This window comes from Rutilus rutilus (assembly GCF_951802725.1).
Source record: "Rutilus rutilus genome assembly, chromosome: 4".
Classification (NCBI taxonomy): Eukaryota; Metazoa; Chordata; class Actinopteri; order Cypriniformes; family Leuciscidae; genus Rutilus; species Rutilus rutilus.
Window position 1 is genome coordinate 46704380 of NC_140212.1, and position 26630 is coordinate 46731009.

Consider the following 26630-nt stretch of genomic DNA (forward strand, 5'->3'; position numbering starts at 1 on the left):
GTGCAGGCCTGAGCGGCGGTCATATTTTGTACCGCCATGCGGTACATCTAGTTTAGCTCTTCATTTCAGGCTGTTTCTCACTCAGACATGAAATGAAAAAAACAAATATATTACAACATAACAGTAATAATTAATCAATAAGAAATCAGAAAACAAAATAAATCTAATCATAATAATTCATAAATAAATGCATAATAATAAAAATACATAAAATATTAATAATAGTAGTAGTAATATCAATAAGCACAATAATGTTTTCCTCACTGTTGTATTTTCAGAAACAGAGATCGTAACACTGAAGATGTGTGAAACTATGTGAAAGTAGCAACAGATGTATAAGATTAAACTCTTTTACAGTATTTTTACCCACATTAATGAAGGCAAACAGCACATTTCACTCACACAATGTCAGATGTTGAACTTCAAAATAAAAGCCTTATCAAATTATACGCTGTTTTACTTCAATAAATTGTCACGGCCAGCTCAGAGCCGTGACAAATGAAAGCAAGGTTGGTAAGGTTGCAACCAAAAATATTTATTAACATAAGTAGACAAAAACATTAAAAAAAAAACCGTAATGAAATACAATTTCTGTCAGACACATGATGTAAAAGTATCAGACAGAACAATACTCAAAACTAATAACAAGGTCGACGTTAACGAACCAAAACCAAACACAAAACAACCAGGAGCAATTGAGCACACCATACAAACAAAGCCTAAGTTTTTCTAGCAGAAGAACAGATGCACATCAGCAGGACAACACCTACAACACCAACAGCAGGAAGAGCAGGAGACCCATCACAAAATTCAGATGTACATTTAAAGGAATCTTCATTTTTCCACAGACTAGTTTCAGTTATGTCTTAAACTGAGTTTTGAGTTGAAAGTCTTGGATTTGCTCGTATCATCCAGACATGTTTCAGTGAGTCTCATTGTGTCTCATATTTCCTCTCTCTTCTCTGTGTATCATTGTCTCTTTCTCTTTATTTCACTGACAGAAGTTCAGCTGTGTTATTAATGTAATGAAGAGACAATAAGAGACTCTAGAACATCTCACTGTCACTGATTTATCATGAGCTCAAAGCATTATGGGTAGAGTCTCTCATCAGTCTATTCTCATTCATCAACAGTTTCACTGATGATCTATTATAATAAACCCTAAACCCAGGATAGAGTGTGTGTGTGAATGTGGTCTGGACTGTGTGTATGAGGCTCAGTGTGTCAGAGACGCTGTAGAAGGACAGAGTTCCTGCACTGTGATCCACATACACTCCTACTCTACACACTCCTGTTCTACTGCTGATGGGCTTTACAGGGACTTTAGTCTCTATATTATTGTGTTTGAATGAGTAACTGGAGGAAGAGCAGGACAAACTCCAGGACTGATCATTATATCCAAACACACACTCTTTACCCTCTCCCTTCCTGCTGATGCTCTTATATGACACTGATATAAACACATACCCACTCCACTCAATCTCCCAGTAACAGCGTCCACACACACTCTCTCTACACAACACCTGCTCATAATGATCAAATCTGTCTGGATGATCACGATAAGACTGGACTGTGTCAGTGCAAGTAATCACTCTGTACTTCTCAGACAGATGGAGGTCTTTATTCACTGTGTTCTCCTCAGGCAGAAGGTGGTCTTTATTCACTGTGTTCTTCTCAGACAGATGGAGGTCTTTATTCACTGTGTTCTTCTCAGACAGATGGAGGTCTTTATTCACTGTGTTCTTCTCAGACAGATGGAGGTCTTTATTCACAGTGTTCAGATCCAGAGTGAGATGATGGAAATCTGATGGAGAGAAAACACATCAGAATCAGGAATTATGATCTGATCTTTTAATGAAGCTGTCAGAAGAGATAAAGCACCCTGAGTCAGAACAGTCTGAAGGTCTTCTGCAAGGTGGCCATGTTGTTCACATGATCAGTGACTTAGAGCATCATGGTAGAACATTAAAGTCAACTAGACAACTGGTCTGTGCAATAGGAGTGTAACGGTTCTCTGTCCTTGCATTGCTGTTCATCTCACATCTGACGACACATCTATGATATGGTTTGTTGAGAATAACAAGATGTAAAACAGACAGACAGAGTTTGGCTAATGTATGTGTCAGTCAATGGATAATTATCTGGCTTCCCAATATGCTACAACAGCGATGATCAAAAACATGGAAAAAAAGTCACTCTGTAAGTTGTTCAATGCAAGTGTCATATGCTCTAATATGAGCAATCATTTATTATTTAAGCCTTGCCAATTTAAACATTTAAGTGCAAGATGTTAAAGAGAACTCGTACATCTCAAACAGCGCCTAAATACTGAGTTCTCCTTCAAGTCTTGTGCTTGAATGGACAAATTCACACAATTCAACACAATGTCAACATGCCCATCTTGGCAAGTACCCTAGTAAACACAGTCAGTTATATCTTAAGTGAACATAAACAGATGATAAAGACATGTGTAATGTAACAGTATCAGTGTACTAGATCTGTGTCTTAATGTATAATGAGTGATTATAATCAAGGTATTAAATGAGTCCACCCCGCAAGATTACAGTTAAAAACATGAGCCTCGTCTGAAACGCAAAGGGGGTGGTGTTGCTGTAATTTATAGTAATATTTTCAAAAACACTAAGAAATCAAGTTTTAAATATAATTCTTTTGAAGTGTTGGTGCTTAATGTAAAAATATATAGTGTAAATGATAAATCACATTTTAGATTTGTGCTGGCTACTGTATACAGGCCACCAGGGCACCATAAAGATTTTATCAAAGAATTTGCGGACTTTCTATCAGAGTTAGTACTGGCTGCAGATAAAGTCCTAATTGTTGGTGATTTTAATATACACATCGATAATGAAAAAGATGCATTGGGATAGGCATTTAAAGACATTGTAAACTCTACTGGAGTTAGACAACACGTGTCAGGACCTACTCATCGTCGTAATCATACTCTAGATCTAATATTATCACACGGAATAGATGTTGATGCCGTTGAAATTCTGCAGCAGAGCGATGACATCTCAGATCATTATCTAGTCTCGTGTAAATTTCATTTAGCCAAGGCTGCAAAGGCGACTCCGTGTTATAAATGTGTGAGACCTATCACTTCTGCCACTAAAGATTGCTTTATTGATAGTCTTCCTGATCAGTTTCATCATCTCAGCATCCCGGATAGCTTAGAAGAACTAGACATTGCAACAGAAACTTTTAACTCTCTTTTCCAGCACTTTAGACACAGTTGCTCTGTTGCGCTTAAAGAAGATTAAAGAAAATAGTCCAACGCCGTGGTACAACGAGCACACTCAGGCCCTTAAGAGAGCAGCCAGAAAAATGGAGCGCAACTGGAAGAAAACAAAACTAGAGGTATTTCGCATTTCATGGAAAGAGAGCTCGATTACTTACAGAGAGGCTTTAAAAGCTGCTAGATCTGCTTATTTTTCAACCCTATTAGAAGAAAATAAACATAATCCTAGGTGTTTATTTGAAACAGTGGCTAAATTAACGAAAAAGAAAGCTTCAAGCCCAGAAGTTTCCAAGCAACACAGCAGTAATGACCAGTGTTGTATAAAGCACTAGAAAGCAATACTTGAGTAAAAGTAAAAGTATCATACTAGAAAAAGACTTTGGTAGAAGTGAAAGTTACCTTTTAGAATATTACTTAAGTAAAAGTCTTAAAGTATCTGATATATACTGTACTTAAGTATCAAAAGTAATTTTCTGATATTTAGTGTACTTAAGTAATTGAAGTAGAAGTATTTATTTTTTATTTTTTTAAAGCAAGTGGTTATAACTTTGATTGTGAACTTTATTGTGGCTTTATTGTGGGGTGGGGTGGGGGGTGGTGTTGTTGGGATGTAAAAAAAATAATCTTGCATCACAATATGCAATATTGACTAATTTGGATAAATATTAGGTACACAAGATAGGCATTAATTTTTCTCAAGAAAAAAAAAATCTCACCTAATGCTGTAAACATACAGAGAGCCCCATCAGCTGGTAGTATTATTTAAGGTTAAAAATAATTCAAATTAAATATAATGCGTTTTTTATCATAATAACAACTTTATTTAATGATATAAGTAAAAATATAATAAATATGTAATATAGTACATATATTTAGCTAAATACTCTCTATAGCTTTTTCTAGCCAACTAACCTGCTACAGCCTATTATGGTCAGCTTTCCTGAGGTGTTATGTGACAATTGTTCTCCAGCTGTTTTACTGACCCTTTCCGCGGTTGAAAAACACTGATTGATCGATATTATGTATGATGAATATACATTTCGGTAAGTTGTACTGTTTCTTTTAGCATTGTTCATTCATGTTTATTTAACTTACTATTAGCTAGTACAGATGATCGGTTCACGTGCGCTAGGGATCTGTCACGTCACATTTACAAGCGCCAAAACGGTATTTATTGTTTGAATTTCGTAATAAAAATGACAGAATCTGAGAGCTGGGGTTTTTTTGATATCATAACTGACCTGCTCTGTCTCCGTATCCTCTTTGCTTTGCGATTTTTCTGTGCGTGAGAAAATGTGTGGCGTGAGAGCGTGTGAAAAGTGTCAATTGCGTGTGTCTCATGGTGAATGCGTGAGAGTTGGCGGGTGGTCGTCTACGATAACGGGAGGTCCTCCAGTAGGTGCTCGTGCTTCCATGGCGGTTTCAGTTGTGCTTCCTCCTCCTTTGGCATGGCAACAAACAACCATTATGCTGAAATAGAGCGCGTGCCGTGCGGAGCGTGCGTAATGCAATCTAGGAGCAGTGATTTGCAAAACCTCCCTTATTGCAGTCGCACACATTTCTTCTGATTTTATTTTGTAGTAACGAGTAACGAAGATGCTTAGTGGAAATATATCAGAGTAAAAGTATACATTTTATCTAGGAAATGTAGTGGAGTAAAAGTGAAAGTTGAAATAAATTTAAATAGCGAAGTAAAGTACAGATACGTGAAATTTCTACTTAAGTACAGTAACGAAGTATTTGTACTCCGTTACATTACAACACTGGTAATGACTTTATGAACTTCTTCACTTATAAGATTGATAATCAGGGACAAAATGATAACTATGCAACCGTCTACTACAGTATCGCATCAGTCAGTGCATTGTAGTCTCCCTGAGGAAACATTTTATTCATTTATTGCTATAGGAGAGGAAGAATTTTGCAAACTCGTTAATACAACTAAATCGACAACATATACTGTATGTTAGACCCTATTCCGGACTAAGCTACTGATAGAGATGCTCCCAGAGGTCATAGACCATCTTCTTAATATCATTAATTTATCTTTGTCATTAGGATACGTACCAAAAAACTTTAAGCTGGCTATGATTAAACCACTTGTTTCAAAAACCACAACTTGATCCTACAGAATTACCCAATAACAGGCCGATCTCGAATCTACCTTTTCTGTCAAAGATATTAGAAAAGGCAGTATCCTCACAACTGTGTTCCTTTCTTGAAAGAAATTATATCAGGGAGGATTTTCAGTCCGGATTTAGACCATACCATAGTACCGAGACAGCTCTCATTAGAGTCACAAATGATTTGCTAGAAAACTATGTTGGCATTAGTGGAATTGCACTAGCATGGTTTAAATCATACTTATCTGACCGTTATCAGTTTGTAGCAGTAAATGAAGAGATGTCTCATCGATCACAAGTTCAGTATGGCGTACCACAAGGCTCAGTACTAGGACCGTTGCTGTTCACTCTGTACATGCTACCATTAGGAGATATCATTAGGAAACATGGAATAAGCTTTCACTGTTATATCGAAGATACTCAGCTGTATATTTCTTCAAAACCTAACGAAACTTACCAATGCACAAAATTTACAGAATGCATAGCTGATATAAAATATTGGATGACTAGTAATTTCCTACTTCTAAATTCTGAAAAAAAAAAAAACCCAGAGATTCTAATTATTGGACAAAAAAACGTACTCGCGTAATAACCTAGAATACTGTCTAACACTTGATGGCTGCTCTGTTAAGTCTTCGTCGTCGGTTAGGAACCTGGGTGTGCTCTTTGATACCAATCTTTCATTTGAAAGTCATGTATCTAGTATCTGTTAAACCGCATTTTTCCATCTTAAAAATATATCTAAATTACGCCATATGCTCTCATTGACAAATGCGGAACAATTAGTTCATGCGTTCATGACCTCTAGGCTAGATTATTGTAATGCTATTATGGGTGGTTGCCCTGCACGCTTAATAAATAAATTACACCTGGTCCAAAACGCAGCAGCTTGAGTTCTTACCAGAACCAGGAAGTATGACCATATTAGCCCTGTTCTGTCAAAACTGCATTGGCTCCCTTTTAAACATTGCATACATTTTAAAATATTGCTGATTACTTACAAAGCACTGAATGGTTTAGCTCCGCAGTACTTGAGCGAGCTCTTAACGCTTTACAGTCATTCACGTCTATTGCAATCTCAAAATTCAGGCCAGTTAATAATACCTAGAATATGAAATTCGACTGCTGGCGTTAGATCCTTTTCATATTTAGCACCAAAACTTTGGAACAGTCTTCCTACCATTGTCCGGGAAGCAGACACACTCTGTCAGTTCAAAGCCAGATTAAAGACGCATCTTTTTGACCTAGCATTCACATAATACATTATAGACTTTTATAATTCAGACTGTATAGATTAGGTCAGCCAGAACCGGGAACACTTCCCACAAATCCTGATGTACTCGTTACATCATAAAAAGAATGGCATCTACGCTAATTTTAGTGTCGTTGTTTATCCCGAGGATTTCCCGCAGTCTGCCGATCCAGGCCGTATCCAGATCTGACAAAGGACCTTCGCCTGGACCCGATGACAACGCAGTGCTGAAGTGCCAACTAGTCTCTCCCTACGGAGGATCCCCTTCCCACTCTACAGATAAAGCGTCATCGGGAAAATTCAATTCGCGTACCTACCCCGAAGTGACAAATAAAATAAAAAATTCTTTATCAAAATTTATAAGGAAAGACCACTACTTTGTTTCGGCTTGGTTTGTAGGGAATTCAAAACCTGCGCACATATATTCAAACGCACATAATTATAGAACCAATTCGTAATGCGCATGTGAATGCCATCAGCGTTTATCACAAGTTCACGTTTAAAGTCTGTGTGGAGAGGATGGTGTCGTCTTGGCGGCCCCAAATTTAATAACAAATGATCATTGCGACGAAAGCGAATCAATCAAACTAACTTTAGCTGGAAAATTACTTTATTAAAGAACCGCTGTAAAGCGAAAACAATCTCTGTAAAGCTGCTTTGAAACAATCTACATTGTTAAAAGCACTATATAAATGAAGATGACTTGACTTGACTTGACTTGTTGTGATTATTTGGAGATGAAAGAAATACAAAATAACCATCAGCCGCCTTCGGTCAGGAGCTCAATGCAAGGTCTCGCCTCGTGTGGTAAGGATGATCATGAGAAAGGTGAGGGATCAGCCCAGAACTACACAGGAGGAGCTTGTTAATGATCTCAAGGCAGTTGGGACCACAGTCACCAAGCAAACCACTGGTAACACACTATGCCACAATGGATTGAAATCCTGCAGCGCCCGCAAGATCCCTCTGCTCAAGAAGGCACATGCACAAGCCCGTCTGAAGTTTGCCAATGAACATCTAATGATTCAGAGAAGGCTTGGGAGAAAGTGATGTGGTCAGATGAGACCAAAATTGAGCCCTTTGGCATCAACTTAACTCGCCGTGTTTGGAGGAAGAGAAATGCTGACTATGACCCCAAGAACAGTGACCCCTACAGTCAAGCACGGAGGTGGATACATGCTCTGGGGATGTTTCTCTGCTAAGGGTACAGGACGACTTCACTGTATTTAGTGGCCGATGGACGGACCATGTACCGTAAAATCTTGGACGAGAACCTCATTCCCTCAGCCAGAACATTTAAAATGGGCCGTGGATGGATCTTCCAGCATGACAATGACCCAAAACACACAGAGTGGCTCACGAAGAAGTACATTAAGGTCTTAGAGTGGCCTAGCTAACACTCTTACAGTGTAATTGAATTGCAATTGTAATGTCACCAATGCAGAGTGAATTCTGCATTTCAAAACTTATATACGAGAGTATATTTAAAGGGCACCTATTATGCAAAATTCACTTTTACATGGTGTTTGAACATAAATGTGTGTTGGCAGTGTGTGTTCACAACCACCCTATAATGATGAAAATCCACACAGTGCTTTTTTTTAAATACCCATAAATCATAAGCACTGTCTCAGAACGAGCTGTTCTCAAAATCTATGCAATGTGACGTAGAATTGCACAAGCCCCGCCCACGACTGTTGACTGACACTGCAGTTTGAGCATAGCCCCGCCCTGAGTGAGCTGGACACAGTGTCCGCCATTGCTCCGACGCCAGAGCAGCTGTAGACAAGAATGCCTCCTAAGCGATTGAGGTGTTTTGTTGTTGGATGTAAGAATGAACATAGCAGTCTTCATTTACTCCCGTTGTTATTCGAGGATGGATCTGTACAACTGCTCTCGTGATCCAGCTTACAGTCTCTGGAGGAGCGACAGGACTAACATTACTGGCAGAAATGAAAGTCAGAGCGCGCACTTTATGACAGCTCATCGAGTCGTTTTACGGATATAAAGTTTACCAGTTTATAAGCACCCACTGAAAAGGTGTGTATATATTTGTTTACTGTTGGTTGGTTGTAACGAATGTTTTGTGTACTTCGCTGTGTATGTTGATGACAATGAAAGAGAGAGAGAGAGAGTTTATGGATAAGACTTTAATTGCACACTATGTTTATTAGCTTTTACAGTGATTTTCTGGAGTAAACCTAACGCTTCATCTTTTGTGTGATGTACAATAAACTTCATTAAACTCATCAGTATATTTTGGTCATCATTTGGACGGGGTTTGCTACAGCAGGCTTGTATTAATAGTGGATAAAAGCAGATGGCAAATTAGTTATAACCGTAATTAAACTAAACTATACCTGTTCTATCTCCATACAGCATATATTCTCTGGCTCTGTGGACATTATTGTCCAACTCCGAATGAAATGAACAGCGTTACTGAGAGTTTATGTTTTGATATTATCAGATGAGATTGTCCTAGCTCTTAACCCGAGCTTGTGAGGCTCCGCCCCCTGTGCGGACAGCAGCTGTTCATTAGCATGTAAAGGGATACACACTAAAACGGTGTGTTTTTCTGAGCCCCAAAAAATGACAATTCAAACATGCTGTAAAAAATGATCTGTTGGGTATTTTGAGCTAAACCTTCACATACACACTCTGGGGACATCAGAGACTTATTTTACATCTTGTGAAAAGAGGCATAATAGGTGCCCTTTAAAGTGCACTTTAAGTATACTTGGAATAGTTCCACTTTAGCACAAACAAGGATATTAAATACAACTTTAGTTGAACTTCACCACTACTTTTGGACTAAAATGCATTTAGTACAAAATTTGTTGTTCCAATTTAGCAGACTTTAGAGTATTTCAAGAATACCAATTTATAGTGTGCCACAAATACATTAGTTATACTGAAGTAGATATGAATAAATTAAGGGTTAGGTCACCTGAAAATTAAAGTTAGCCCATGATTTGAAATCTTGAAAGTGAAGCGATGTTCGTGTCATATGGAGAAAATATCCATATTTAAAACTTTGACTAAAATAACTAGCTTCCAGCAGACAGCCAAAAACATACAACATTCAAAACCTAAACGTCCATTCACTGCCATTATAAAGCTTGGAAGAGCCAGGACATTTTTCAATATAACTCTGTTTTCGTCTTAAAGAAGAATGGCATTCACCTAGGATGACTTCAGGGTGAGTAAATCTTTGAAAAGTGTCAGTTTATTCTCTTTATGACGTAATCTGCCGCAGCAGTAATCTGAGCTGAGAGGCCACAGATAAATTCAAGATAAATATTGTGGTTAAACGAATTCAAATTCATTAAATTTAAACAAAGTAGACACGTTAAAATTGTGTGCCCAGTTTTTCTATAATTTAGAAAGGCTATGTCAATAGGTTACTTGTCATTTACTTACGTAAAATTAAAACATTTTCAGGACTTGCAGTTACTAACCGATGTAAGTCGGTTTAAGCATTCTTTGTTATATTCAGAATTAAATAGGCTTACATGTTGTTATGATTATCAATTGAATTATTTAATAAATAATCAACCACAATGCCTATTACTGCCGCAGCAAAAATAAACCAGTCGAATTTCAAAGTCGTTCGCGAAATGACTAGGCTATACCGGGTGGCGCAAGTGACAGGGCAAAACAGCAGCAACTGCGGCATTTTAAAAGGTAAGTTTCCTATCTGTTTATTTTTTTTTTTTTTTTATTAAAAAAAAGAAACATGGCACAAAAAAAAACAACTTTTTTCATTATTTGAACAAAAATGAGACTGATTGAATATGTAAAAATATAAACAAACAAAGCAGAGAATAAAACAAACTTTTAGGGAAAAAATATAGGCCTATTATGCTACAACAGAATTGGTTAACATTAACGAAAGAAAAATATATAAAAATACATTTAAAACAAAATAAAACAAAACAAATTCGTGGCCGAATTCAAATCGGTTCAAATCCCGACCAAACAGTAGTAGACCTAGGCTATTCAGACGATAGCTCTGTGGTCAAAGCATTAACAATAGCCTCTCGGAGCTTCTAACGATCTGAGATCGAATCTCAGTATAGCCGACAGTGTTTATGTTTTTCCGTTCTTGATGCTTAAATATGCATCTGTTTAAAGTCAATCGTCTTGTTTAATTATCAATTGTACATTACAACATAAATTTGCAACATTCCAGTTGTGCCGCTGCAAAGACGACACATCTGATGAAGGAAGACTGTAAGCCGATTGCACCAGAAAATGAAGATGATGAAGCTCGTCTTTAATCTGCTAAATTATTTTTTTGGTGTGTGTGAATCATTCACGAGATTGAGATGACTGACAGTGATACCCGGCCATAGCAACGGAAGACATTTTTCAAAACAGATCGAACAAATCAGAAAAATACTTTCAATACAGTATTACTTTCAATTAAAAAATAAACAATGAAAATGTAAAAGAAAAAGAAAATTAATTAAGTTTGAAAACCCATCGCACATTTCAAGGTATGAATAAAGTGTCGGGACAGTTTATTTATTTAAACAGGGTTGCATCGATAGAGTTTATTCCCTTTGTGATGCAAAATAAGAAACACAGAATCTTATTCTTGCAACATTTTAAATTTCTATTGTCAAAGAAATTGCAGCTAAATTAAAAAATTAAAACGGTACAAAACGAAAAAAGTTCAAAGCAACATAAATTAAGAACAGGCGTTTTTCTTTGCCTCTCTCGCGCTGGATATTTTTTTTAGTAAGTTTGGTCTCCCTCACTGCGCGGCGGGTCTTTCTCGAAATTAAGCATTTCAGCATAAAAAACACCATACAGCTGATAATACTGTATATGTCGCTGTGTGTCATCCACACAAATCACGAAAGAAAAAACTGTAACAAATAGCTTTTGTTCCTTCAAAGATACAACATGCCTTGCTGAATTCACCTCACAATAAAACGAGGTGGGTCGCGAATTAAAGAGCTCTGTATCTGCTAAATTGAAATTGTGTGTGGAAAACCTTTAAATACAATCAATAAAACTACAATATATAATTTAATAAGATATAGGGCCTACTGTACATAGGCTATGGACTTTTGGAGATTTTGAGATTAATCCTTAGAAGAATTTAGCCTTTGCCTGCTCATCAGGCTGGCTCCAACACTCTCCATATGAAAGATGGAACATTAACACCTCTGTCCTGCACCCCCACGATAAAGCAACTATTGCCTTCTCCAAACCCCCCACAGGCTAGCTGAGTTTGCAAAACAAAACAAAGAGTTTGCCACTCGTCGTGGTGTGCCAAAACACTTAATTATAAACTTCAATATTTCATTCAAAACGCTTTGTGACATTTTGAAAAGTCGTGGATGCATTACTGCCACTGGAACCATGAACGCAACAGAATACTGGTTCTGATTGTATTGTTTGTCGTTTAAACGTCATATATATATATATATATATATATATATATATATATTTTTTTTTTTTTTAAACAGAACTGCTTTTGAAATTACGATTGGAATTATTATAGGCTACAGAAGTAAAGTCATTGTATAATATTTGTTCCTTAGTGTAAAATGGAAATGCATGGTGATTTTATTTTGTAAATAGGCTATAAGAAAAAAACTATGTTTTAGAACTAGACAAATCTCTCTGCATCAACAATAGTGTTGGAAAGGCCGAGTCATGTGCGCATGCGCTACTTACTGTCAGTCATCATCAGCAGAGAGCGGGACTGTACGAGCGGGACTGTACAAGCAAGACTGTGTGTGCAAAGTGCGTCAATAAATATATGTAAGTTGACTGTTTACCTAGTTTGGTGATCAATACTTGTTAAGGAGCTGTAAAGCCATGATGTCATACTTTCATAAAGTGATGCATGTTTAAGAGAGATGAATCCGTTAATCGCGTGAGGTTGAGGGCTCGTGAATGTGCCGTTTATGTTCGATATTACTTGCAATTTATAATATTTATATTGCATCCAGTGTTTGATTTGTACATATGTATGTGTGATCGTTACATTAGTATTTGAAACTCTTGTTATTTCAAGTTTAAGGACGCGATCTGTATGATTATGTGCCGTTCATTTAAATTACCTCAGATTTAGTTTCGGTTTTGTATGTTATGCCATTTCTGACCACCGGGTGGCGGTGTTACATATTTCCGCTGCTTGTATATTGATTTCTTTATTTAATATAGAATCGAACTTGATAATTCTTTATTTGAGAAATGTAGATTTGGAAGTAATGTTTGTATAATAATACTAGAGACATTTGTTAATATATATCTTTATTTCTTTCCCTTCGTAGACCACAAACACACACATCTAAATACTTTAAGCCACCTGTGTACTGCTGTGTTGTGCATAGCCAAAACTGTCAACAATAAACCTCCTTTGCATGGAACTGATTCAATCCATTGTGTTCTGATCGACACCCCATTGAGGAAAGCTAGAAATAATAAATCATCACCTGTTACAGTCCAATCCTTCTATCGAATAAATGGTCCTTCGAGCCGGATCTGGCATTCCTCATGGACAAAGAATTGATCAGTATCACTATGCAACCTGAAGAAGCATCTTCACAGATTGTTAGACCCAAACGTCAAGTTCATCTTCCTGCTTACCTTAGAGATTATGATCTTACGACTGTACATCGTAGAGCAGGCAGCCAGCCGGTGTCGCCTCACACAACACAGCATACACAGTGGCTTGGAGATGCTGCAGTGAACATCCCTTCACCTTCTACCAGAGTATCGAGTCCCATAAGTCAAGGTCCATGGGACACAGTGGATGAATGGTCGCACATAGTCGGGGAAAGGGATCCTTTTTTCCAAGGAATGGATAACATAGAACTGCAACAACCTAGCGCCAGCTACGCTCCAGTGCAGCCAGTTAATAGTCCTCAGACTTCTCCATATCATCGGCCATGGGAAGAACATCAGTCCACGCCGTTGCCAAGTACATCTTTCCCTGCACAGGATAGACTCCTCCTACATCCTGGAACGGCATCCTACCATCCACACTCCATGGTGTCTACATCTTTGCCCCCACCTACCTATGGTAAGCGTCACCAGACAGACTACACAACAGCGCCACCTCTAAAGCCACACCAGCCCCTTCCTGCTACAACAGGTGACTCTAAAATGTTAGACATTCTGGGAACAATGATGGGTGAACTTCAGATAATGAAAGATCAGATCTTAGCGGCAGCACCTACTAAATCACACATTCAGCCAACCATGTGTGGTGAACGTGCTGGCTATGATTTCCCTTCCTGGCAACATCCTGAAAACCCAAGTCACCCTCTTTATCAGAGAACAGCTCTTCCTATGCCGGGCCTCCAAGCAGATATTCCTGTCCCTCACTGGCATTCCAGGACATTGTACAAGTCCCCTAGAGAGACTTTAGATTACCCTACACAGGTGCGTTCTCAGTCCCAGCAACCCACAGGGCCACAGTTAGTACACAGAGATCCTTATGCCTCTAACTTGAATCCTGTAAGACAAGAAACCACCTACCGAGGTCCAGTGCCAACCATACCCAACTTTTGTACTAAGGACCCCAGTGAGTTTACTCGTTTAAAGATAGCTCTTGAGAACCTTCTACCATCAGATGCCACAGAACTGTTCCGGTACCAAATCTTGCTGGATCATTTGAAGCTAGACGAAGCTCGTCTGGTGGCAGATTCCTATCTCAATTCACCATTTCCATACTCTGCTACCATGGCTGCTCTGAATGAAAGGTTTGGCCAGCCTCATAAGTTGGCACTCAAGAAGATTGCCAAAGTGATGGATTCCCCAGATATCCGACGAGGAGATACTGAGGCCTTTGACAAATTTGCTCTACAGATTAGGGCTTTGGTGGGTATGTTGGAAACTCTTGGAGATGAAGGTGAAGCCGAGCTTCGATGTGGGTCACATGTAGAGAGACTGCTGAGTAAGTTACCTGCTGAAATGAGATCAGGATTCCGAAGACAGATGTACCACCGTCCTGGGTCTGTGTATAACCTTCGTGAATTTTCCGAGTGGCTCCAGTATGAGGCCTGGTGTCAAAGCAGTGAGTCACAGATCAGTTACAAGAGCCAGAGACCAGAACGCTGGAGAGAAACCAAACCCACTGCCCGTTCAGCTACCATTCTTCATGGAGCGGACGACATTGCCACAAAGATACCCTCAGCACCGTCTCAAGTTAGACCAGTTAAAGCGGAGAAACCTAAACTCCCACCTAGAGCCTTTTGTCCTTACTGCGATAATGAGGACCATTATCTTAGTCAATGTCCCACTTTTAAGTCCTTTGATAAACAGCAAATGATTGAATGGATCCAGACCAATCATCGTTGTTGGCGCTGTGGTCGTGCACACCAAGCAGCCCAGTGCACACTCAAGAAGCCTTGTAGCATCTGCAAAGGGAAGCACTTACAAATCTTGCATGAGGTCAACACAAAGAGTACCAGAGAAGGTTCCTGCCTTGTTAGTTCAACCACTGAGACACTGTACTTGGACAGACCCACTGATTGCAGGCGTGTTCTCCTAAAGGTCATCCGGGTCTTGCTGCGCTATGGAGGCAAGACGCTCGACACCTATGCTGTCATGGATGATGGGTCCGAGCGCACTATTCTTCTTCCTGATGCCGCCCAGGAGCTTGGTATACAAGGTCAAGCCGAAAACATAGCCTTGCGGACCATCCGCCAAGATGTGCAGACCATCAGTGGTACCGAGCGCACTATTCTTCTTCCTGATGCCGCCCAGGAGCTTGGTATACAAGGTCAAGCCGAAAACATAGCCTTGCGGACCATCCGCCAAGATGTGCAGACCATCAGTGGTACCACGGTTACCTTCCACATATCTCCTGCCACTCAACCACAGAAGACCTTTAAGATTAATGCAGCATTCACTGCGAAACGTCTTGGTCTGGCCGATTACTCCTATCCTGTCAGTTTGCTGGAGAAGTACAAGCATCTTAAAGATCTCCCCCTGCAGGCTTTTGAAAGAGTGAGTCCTTTACTTCTCATCGGAGCTGATAACACCCATCTAATCACACCAATTGCACCTGTCCGAATTGGTCCACTTGGTGGTCCGGCCGCCATAAAGACAAGGCTAGGATGGACACTGCAGGGACCAGCCAAGATCTTGGAGACCAAGTTGCAGCCACAGCAGTGCCTTTTCCTGTCTCTCAGCCCTGCGGAACTAGAACTCAAAAGAGATGTTGAAAGGCTATGGCAACTTGATGTTTTGCCTTTCCGTTGTGAAAAGCAGGTGACAAGGTCCAGGGAGGACCAGGATGCCATTAACCTCTTAGAGACCAGGACAACTCGTGTGGAGGTGAATGGAATTTTACGCTACGCGACACCCTTGTTGCGCAGAAAGGATTCACCCTCCTTTTGTGCTCCGAAAGAGGCTGTGGTTCCAAGTCTCCGGAGTATGGAACGACGACTAACCCAAAATCCAGAGAAAGCAGCCGTGTACAATGCTGAAATTGAAAAGCTAGAACTGAATGGAGCAGTTACCAAACTCTCAGATGCTGCAAGCACTATGACAGGGGAGACCTGGTATATCCCGCACCACTTAGTCAGCCACAATGATAAGGACCGTATTGTGTTCAATTGCTCTTTCCAATATAAAGGACTGAACCTTAATGATTCATTGATGCCTGGTCCAACCTTGAGCCCTTCTCTGTTAGGTGTTCTACTTCGTTTCAGGGAGCATTGTGTGGCTATCAGCGGTGATATACGTGGAATGTTCCACCAAGTTCTGCTCTTACCTGAGGACAAACCCCTGCTGCGCTTTCTCTGGCGTGGCATGAGACGCGGCGATTCCCCTGACATCTATGAATGGCAGGTGCTGCCGTTCGGAACCACGTGCAGTCCCTGCTGTGCATCCTTCGCCCTACAAAGACATGTCTCATCGCATAGCACAGCGGATGAAGATGTGAGACATTCCGTGGAACGCTGCTTTTATGTGGATAACTGTCTACAGAGCTTCCCATCTGCTCAAGAGGCACGGCAGTTACTAGACAAACTTCGTCAGCTGCTAGCGTCCGGAGGGTTTGATATCCGTCAATGGGCCAGCAACGTGCAAGAAGTCGTCAGTCACTTGCCACCAGAAGCCAGATCTCCCAAACTGGAGCTGTGGCTTTCACATAATAAAGAAGACCCACGTGAATCTACCTTGGGACTGAATTGGCACTGTGAGTCGGACCACCTAGGATTTAAGCATAGACCTGTTACTTACAGTGCTCTGACGATGCGGAACATATATCGTGTGTTAGCAAGTCAGTATGACCCCCTTGGTGTCATTCTTCCTTTCACCACACGAGCCAAGGTGATTGTTCAACAGCTCTGGATTAAGAACAGGAACTGGGATGATCCACAACTTCCCGATGATCTCCAGCAAGCATGGAAGGTGTGGGAAGCTGAGCTTCAGTACTTACCTCTTGTAGTACTCCCTAGGTGCTACATTCCATCCAGCATGGACAACTCAGAGGTCACTCGGGAAATCCATATCTTCACCGATGCTTCTGAGAAGGCTTATGGGGCAGTCGCTTACCTTCGCTCAGAAGATCCATGCGGGAAGGTACACCTTTCATTCCTCATGGCCCGATCACGTGTTGCCCCACGTAAGCAGTGCTCAATTCCTAGACTGGAGCTGTGTGCTGCTCTAATAGGAGCGCAGTTGGCCAAGCTGGCTGAAAATGAGCTCACCTTGAAGATCCAGAAGGTCACTTTCTGGACAGATTCAACAACTGTCCTCCACTGGTTACATTCCGAATCCTGCCGCTTCAAGGTGTTTGTGGGCACTAGGGTGGCAGAGATTCAAGAATTGACTGACCTTAAAGGGTGGAATTACATTGACTCTGTCAGGAACCCTGCGGATGATCTTACCCGTGGTAAGAGCCTGAAGGACCTTATTGAACCCAATCGGTGGAGCCAAGGGCCAAAATTCCTCCTCCAACCTCAGAGTACTTGGCCAGCACCACCAGTTATGCACAGCTTAGTGCCTGATGACGCTACGGAACTAAAGCGAAGTGCCTTCTGTGGCGTGATTAACTCAGCACCAGTGACAGCAGATGGTAGTAAGTTTAGTAGCTGGAAAGACTTGGTCGAAGCAGTAGCACAGGAGTTGCACGGGGCGGCAGAACAAAGTGGCTCCCCTCCAGCCAGTGCTTACCAGAAGGCAGAACTGACCGCGCTGAGACAGGTCCAGATGGATAGTTTTCATGAAGACTACCATCTGTTGAAGAGTGGTAAGCCTGTTCGTTCTAGCAGCCGCTTACTTTGTCTCTCCCCAGAGTTCGACAGAACCAGTGAGGTAATACGGGTTGGAGGACGATTAAGGCGGGTGGAAGGATTAGACCCAAGCACAGTACACCCTATCGTGTTGGATTCCAGTCACCCTAACACTCAGCTACTCATAAAGGAATATGATGCTCGCCTTTGCCATCCAGGACCAGAGCGAGTGTTTGCGGAGCTCCGTCGAAATGTGTGGATACTGAAAGGGAGAGAGGCAGTGAGAAAGCACCAGCGAACATGTCTTGAATGCTGTAAATGGAGGTCGAAGCCAGCCTCCCAGAAGATGGTTGATCTCCCTCCACCACGACTTCGGTTGTTCAAGCCTGCTTTTCATTCAACCGGAATGGACTGCTTTGGGCCTCTTCTGGTCAAAATAGGTCGTCGGACGGAGAAGCGGTGGGGACTTTTATTTAAGTGCTTGACCACCCGGGCAGTGCACCTTGAGGTGCTGACATCTATAGATAGTGATGCCTTTCTCATGGCACTACGTCGGTTTATAGGTCGCCGTGGGAAACCTGCAGAGTTATATTCGGACCAAGGCACCAACTTTCGAGGTGGTGAGAGAGAGCTTAAAGAAGCCTTCAGTCAGCTCAGTGGTGATCTGCAACAGCAGCTAGCGAAGCAACAAATTAGCTTTCATTTCAATCCTCCAGCTGCTCCACACTTTGGAGGGGTGTGGGAACGCGAGATTCGTTCGGTAAAGGCCGCACTTTATACAACCCTGGGCTCAGAATCAGTAACTGAAGAAGTGCTTCGAACTGTCCTCATAGAGATTGAGGCCATCCTCAACTCCAAACCTCTTGGTTACGTTTCAGCAGACATTGCTGATGCAGATCCGATCACCCCAAACTGCCTTTTAATGGGGCGGCCGGATGGGTCCCTACCCCAAGTCATATATCCAGTGTCTGAGCTCCTAGGAAAACGGAGATGGAGGCATTCACAAGTATTGTCTGACAGATTCTGGACGGCCTTCATAAAGTATTACTTACCTGACATGCAGGCCAGGGGAAAGTGGCAGAATCCATCAGTAGACATCAAACCCGGGACAGTTGTCATGCTTGTTGACCCTCAGTTACCCCGTTCATTCTGGCAGATCGGGAGAGTACTTAATGTCTTTCCTGGGGCTGATAATCGAGTTCGAACGGTCGAGGTGCAGATTAAGGACAAAGTCTACACAAGACCCATCGCTCGACTGATTGTTCTTCCAGAGATCCGAGATGAAGGGGATGAAAGCCACACTAGTGACTAACGGTAGTCCATATAGTGTCGGCCTTTCAATGGAGCAAATTTGTAACCAAATTTGGGGGCGGCTGTGTTGGAAAGGCCGAGTCATGTGCGCATGCGCTACTTACTGTCAGTCATCATCAGCAGAGAGCGGGACTGTACGAGCGGGACTGTACAAGCAAGACTGTGTGTGCAAAGTGCGTCAATAAATATATGTAAGTTGACTGTTTACCTAGTTTGGTGATCAATACTTGTTAAGGAGCTGTAAAGCCATGATGTCATACTTTCATAAAGTGATGCATGTTTAAGAGAGATGAATCCGTTAATCGCGTGAGGTTGAGGGCTCGTGAATGTGCCGTTTATGTTCGATATTACTTGCAATTTATAATATTTATATTGCATCCAGTGTTTGATTTGTACATATGTATGTGTGATCGTTACATTAGTATTTGAAACTCTTGTTATTTCAAGTTTAAGGACGCGATCTGTATGATTATGTGCCGTTCATTTAAATTACCTCAGATTTAGTTTCGGTTTTGTATGTTATGCCATTTCTGACCACCGGGTGGCGGTGTTACATATTTCCGCTGCTTGTATATTGATTTCTTTATTTAATATAGAATCGAACTTGATAATTCTTTATTTGAGAAATGTAGATTTGGAAGTAATGTTTGTATAATAATACTAGAGACATTTGTTAATATATATCTTTATTTCTTTCCCTTTGTAGACCACAAACACACACATCTAAATACTTTAAGCCACCTGTGTACTGCTGTGTTGTGCATAGCCAAAACTGTCAACAATAAACCTCCTTTGCATGGAACTGATTCAATCCATTGTGTTCTGATCGACACCCCATTGAGGAAAGCTCAACCACTCGGCCACGATTCACTCCTTGCTTCATGGCCTAACGTTCCAGTGTGTGTGTTCGCTCAAACGCTCTTCATTCAAATGAACGTGCCGCCGCGTTTGTCGAACACTAATTCAACATGCCAGAATAAAACCTGGCTTTAGAACAATGCATAGCGCCACTCGTCGTGGTGTGCCAAAAAATTTACAATAATTTAGTTTCATTTATTTCAGTGTTAATGTTTGAGTTAAAAAAATCCTCTACAAATTAAATTAACACAAAGTCGGCTATAAGAGTCCTTTATAGGCTACGTAAAAAAGCAAAGGGCTTACAGTCTTAACATTTAGGCTACTTTGCTTAAATTCGATACATTTATTTTCAGTAGGGCCTAATAAATTTGTAGGGATGTAATTTCAGTATGCTTTACCAACGCTATGTATTCAATTAAAGTTCCAAGAGGTCTGGTCTCTATATTTCCTTCCCAGCTGACACTAATATGCACAGCAAAATTCTATTCTAAAAAAAAAAAATCTATAGGCCTACTATACTGTTGTAGCCATTCAATAATCTCATTTAGTATCATATTTGTTAAAATATTATAATGTTATTTTTTTCCATCTATGTTGAATATGAAAAGTGAACAGCACGAGTAAGATAGGATGCATTATATCGAGAGATGGATATGGAGTGGGTCAGACATGATTTTGACCACTTCATTAAGTTTTGTTTAGTAGAAAACCTTTCTTTAAAGTGAATTTCGTTTTCTATAAATTGTATCTTAATTTTAATCAATTTTTCATCAACCAATTGCCTGATTTAAATAAGTAAGAGAAGCAAATATAACAGACACTAATCATGGAGGCGCATCTCATCCTCCTAACTTAACGAAACTCAGCGTATGCCTCACACAGACATGATAAATACATCAAATACACAAAGCTTGAAATGTCTTCAAACGAAATAATTCAAAACGAAAAGAAAAAGGCTACTCTCTGATTATGTCTTTATGTGCATTTCTCTCTAGGTGCGTTCACTACAAATATGGCGATCGTCAACTTCATCTTTGCAGTCGACACTGTCAGAAAACACTAGTTTATTGATAAAAATCAATGCACGCATCACCGGATTTACAAATACACATCTTGCTTGTTGCACGCACACATTATGTTGAAAAAACGAAATATTATGTTGAAATAACATTATTATTAATAATACATCTTTTAGAATATTTGATTAAATGCTGATTGTTGCGCTTGTTCAATTTAATAAAATAAAATTATTAAAAAATTATATACCTATTGCCTATATTAAGTAGGTCATATTAAGACAAGGCATATATTAGTTATTTTAGCTGTTATGAGAAAAAAAAATCTAACGAAATCTAAAATCTAAATCTAATAAATCAAAAAAAACAAACAAATTCTAACGCCAATTCAACATGCCAGAATAAAACCTGATTTTTGAACAATGCGTAACGCCACTCGGCCTGGTGTGCCAAAACACTACATTTTAAACTTCAATGTTTAATTCAAAACAATCTCAAAACGGGTTGTGACATTTTTTTAAAGCAGTAGCCTAGCCTATATACATTAAGGGCATTGAAACCAGGATCTTAACTAAAACGCGTTCCGAGTAATCTCTCAAAAATTATGCCACACTACTCCATGTATTTTTTTTTTTTTAAGGACTGCTTTTGAAATCACTATAAATTACTATGCAATTGTATCGCTCACGAGAGCTCTTCATTTATCTAATTCCTCAATAGAATAGTATATTCCGCGTCATTGCTCCTAATATCGTCTCTATTTTTAACTTTTGATTCTATTTTTTCAGTTCTAAAATTGATTCTATCTTTGGTTCTATTCTGTTGTAGCCTAATAGGCCTATTTATATATATGAAAAATATGCCTATTAGGCTTAGGGTTTTATATTTAACCCACTTACATTTTAAAATACGGCAATTGCTGCTGTTTTGCACAATGTCCCTTTGCGCCACCTGGCGGTCATTTCGGGAACGACTTTGAAATGCGGCTGGTTTATTTTCGCCGCGGCAGCTGGCGCGGCGGTAATAGGCATTCTGGTTGTCCACCATCTGTAGGGGTGATTTAGACATCAGTGTATGTGTGTGAAGCTCAGGACTCAGTGTTCACCATGGTCCCAATATGTAGGTGTGATTTAGACATCAGTGTATGTGTGTGTAGCTCAGGGCTTAGTGTTCACCTTGGTCCCAATGTGTGTGCATAACTTCAGCTCCCGTCACTGTCTCGAGTGCAGGCAGGACAGAAGAGATCAAAGGGCGATTTCACTGTTTTATATGATTTGACTGTAACTAACCACAAACATGGATATAATAAAATGATGCATGGAAAAGAAACTGTCGACAGTCTCAGTGAGTTTAATTCATTTATAGTTCGAGTGTTGTAGTTTAATGATGCAAGTTTAGCACTGCTGCAGTTCATTTTACAGTTTCCCTTGCATTATGTTGACTATTAGGGATAAGAAATTTGATTATTTGTCAGATTCGGATGACGTTTTAGTAATTTATGACAGTATGAGTGAGTTTAATTTTTGATAAAAGATTGATCGAATCTTAATCTACTAAATTATTTAATTCACTGAACACTGCTGTGTGGTAATATAAAACCATACAGCATACTCCCAACAGCATACTGTTTCTTTTGAGCCTAATTCCTAGTCAAATTAAAATAATATATTTGTATCACTTGTGATGATTTTTTTGTATAGGTGGCCAGATGAGCAGTCTACCAATAACATTAGAGCGACAGCACTAGTACTACAAACGTCCACAAGCGACTTCACAGTAAAGAGACTAGCGACATACAACGACAAAACCTGACAGGTTACAAAACAATATGACCTTTTCAGCTCATCATGAACCTGACCATGGAAGGCCCCTGGGCTTCAGCCCAGGTAAGCACGTGCATTAATGCGGCCTTGTATGTAGCCATAGGGGTGATCGATCTTGAAGACGCCCACAACCTACTTTTCAAGCGAATGGTAGAGATTGTGATCTTTTATGTCCTCGTAATAGCGGGACTTTTATTTTGACGACGCTGAGCATAGAGTACTCACGTTCTCCGTGTTTATTAGTTTACAGTCTCTGTTTAACACTAAAATCATATCTAATACGTTATCAGATAGAACTGTTAAACAAAAAAAGTAAACGGTATGCCGAAAGTATTACAGCGTTTGCTTTTATATTATCAGTAACAAAGGCAAACACTAATAGGCCAACGTTACTTTCTCACTTACCGTTAAAAATTCAGCAAATGCGCATTAATATCATTTAAACAAACCTTTGAATATCTAATAAACATTTAATTTCCCAAACCTTGCAGATTTAAACGAATCCAGCGGTCAGGTGTTCTGAAGTGTGTATCTATAGCCTGAGCGTGTTACTGTGCGTGACGGACAGAGTTAATTAGTTCAGCTTCACAGGAGACCCATGATCGACACGACAAACTTTAAACCCTTGGGTGCTTCTCAACATCCCTCCTCATCTCCTTGCTCCTCCGTTGAGTAGCATCTGCTTGCAAAACCGGAGGCTGCATTTACAGGACCCCAGTTCTAGGACCGCATTTCTAGGACCCTAGGTTTATAGTGATAACGCCACCTACCGGATTAGAGGACCAGCGAAGATGGATGACGATCAAGAGTGTGAGTATCAAATGCGAATCAATTTTTATTTGTTTAACTTTAAAAACAATTGTGATGCATTTCATTGGAAAGTTAACGTAGCCAACGTAATGGTGATTTGCTAAATAGTCTTGAATGCATAGCCATCATATATTAGCCTCTAATGCTGTAAAATGAATTGTTAGCACATGCATTCCCGGAACTGTTGCATGATAAGCCTGTGTTGACTTACTGACAGCACAATAAACTCTAGCATTATTTTTCCATTTTAATTCAGTTAAAATAATCTTAATGTTTTCACTGTCACATGCTCACAGTCAGCCTGTTTAACGTTACCCACAATACATGTTATGAGCACATCTCTTCATTTTGACATGGTTTTATAATGTTGGCTGAGACATATGACATTTTAATAGTCAGACATAACAGAGAGGCCATCATAATAACTGACTGTTAAAATACCACGTGTTATTGTGTCATCTACTGTGTGCTGTACTCTATATGAAGTGCTTTCAAGGACACAGCTCAGGGTAGGCAACAGTATAACAAAAGATAAATAAATAAATTGGTTAAGTACTAGGCTTAGGCCTAATTTATGTATATTTATTTATGAAAGTCCTGATTATCATCATAGGTAAGAGTAGAAAATGGAATTGTTTATTATACAATGTCCAATGTATCCTTTTTTAAGCGTTAACAGTATTTCTGTTAACCTAGCAGTGATTATGTTCTCCATTTACTATTTCGGTGAAGTGGAAGAATTTAATAGGGTGACAGAGAAACAATTGAGAAAAGAGGGGAGAGCATCCAGCTGGTGTAGTGCTGCTGCATACATCACAATGTGTGCTTTAAATATTATATATATATATATATATATATATACTCACCTAAAGGATTATTAGGAACACCTGTTCAATTTCTCATTAATGCAATTATCTAATCAACCAATCACATGGCAGTTGCATTTAGGGATGTGGTCCTGGTCAAGACAATCTCCTGAACTCCAAACTGAATGTCAGAATGGGAAAGAAAGGTGATTTAAGCAATTTTGAGCGTGGCATGGTTGTTGGTGCCAGACGGGCCGGTCTGAGTATTTCACAATCTGCTCAGTTACTGGGATTTTCACGCACAACCATTTCTAGGGTTTACAAAGAATGGTGTGAAAAGGGAAAAACATCCAGTATGCGGCAGATGTTTAATAGGGAGCCAATGCCGTTTTGACAGAACTGGGCTAATATGGTCATACTTCCTGGTTCTGGTAAGAACTCGAGCTGCTGCGTTTTGAACCAGCTGTAGTTTGTTTATTAAGCGTGCAGGGCAACCACCCAGTAGAGCATTATAATAATCTAGCCTTGAGGTCATGAACGCATGAACTAATTGTTCTGCATTTGTCAATGAGAGCATATGGCGTAATTTAGATATATTTTTAAGATGAAAAAATGCAGTTTTACAGATACTAGACACGTGACTTTCAAATGAAAGATTGGTATCAAAGAGCACACCCAGGTTCCTAACCGACGACGAAGACTTAACAGAGCAGCCATCGAGTGTTAGACAGTATTCTAGGTTATTATGTGAGGACGTTTTTTGTCCAATAATTAGAATCTCTGGGGGTTTTTTTTCAGAATTTAGAAGTAGGAAATTACGAGTCATCCAATTTTTTATATCCGCTATGCATTCCGTTAATTTTGTGAATTGGTAAGTTTCGTTAGGTTTTGAAGAAATAAACAGCTGAGAATCGTCAGCATAACAGTGAAAGCTAATTCCATGTTTCCTAATGATGTCTCCTAATGGTAGCATGTACAGAGTGAACAGCAGCGTGCCTAGTACTGAGCCTTGTGGTACGCCATACTGAACTTGTGATCGATGAGACATCTCTTCATTTACTGCTACAAACTGATAACGGTCAGATAATTATGACTTAAACCATGCTAGTGCATTTCCCGTAATGCCAACATAATGTTCTAATCTATTTAAAAGAACGTTGTGGTCAATGGTGTCAAATGCAGCACTAAGATCGAGTAACACTAATAGCGAGATACAACCACGATCGGATGATAAGAGCAAATCATTTGTGACTCTAACGAGAGCAGTCTCGGTACTATGGTACGGTCTAAATCCGGACTGGAAATCCTCGCAGATATAATTTCTTTCAAGAAAGGAACACAGTTGTGAGGATACTGCTTTTTCTAGTATCTTTGACAGAAAAGGTAGATTCGAGATCGGCCTGTAATTGACTAATTCTGTAGGATCAAGTTGTGTTTTTTTAACAAGCGGTTTAATCATAGCCAGCTTAAAGTTTTTTGGTACGTATCCTAGAGACAAAGATGAATTAATGATATTAAGAAGAGGATCTAGGACCTCTGGAAGCATCTCTTTCAGTATCTTAGTTGGTATAGGGTCTAACATACATGTTGTCGATTTAGATGAGTTTAGTAAATTCTTCCTCTCCTATAGCAACGAATGAATACATTTTTTCCTCAGGGAGACTACAATGCACTGCCTGATGCGATACTGTAGTAGACGGTTGCATAGTTATAATTTTGTCCCTGATATTATCAATCTTATAAGTGAAGAAATTATAAGATCATAAAATCATTACTGCTGTGTTGCTTGGAAACTTCTGGGCTTGAAGCTTTATTTTTCGTTAGTTTAGCCACCGTTTCAAATAAATACCTAGGATTATGTTTACTTTCTTCTAATAGGGTTGAAAAATAAGCAGATCTAGCAGCTTTTAAAGCCTCTCTGTAAGTAATCGAGTTCTCCTTCCATGAAATGCGAAATACCTCTAGTTTTGTTTTCTTCCAGTTGCGCTCCATTTTTCTGGCTGCTCTCTTAAGGGCCTGAGTGTGCTCGTTGTACCACGGCGTTGGACAATTTTCTTTAATCTTCTTTAAGCGCAACGGAGCAACTCTGTCTAAAGTGCTGGAAAAGAGAGAGTTAAAAGTTTCTGTTGTAATATCTAGTTCTTCTAAGCTATCTGGGATGCTGA

At 39.8% G+C, this 26630-nt stretch overlaps 1 protein-coding gene across 1 annotated transcript in view; it reads right to left on the bottom strand.

Annotated features, from left to right (window-relative positions):
* Positions 1–520: 520 nt before the first annotated feature.
* Positions 521–26630, bottom strand: part of LOC311289535 (NACHT, LRR and PYD domains-containing protein 3-like) — a 128389-nt gene continuing 102279 nt past the window's right edge. The window contains exon 10 of the mRNA XM_084407612.1: positions 521–1804. Within this exon, the coding sequence (XP_084263738.1) occupies positions 1074–1804 (731 nt within the window). The 3' untranslated portion in view covers positions 521–1073. The remainder of the gene's footprint in view (positions 1805–26630) is intronic.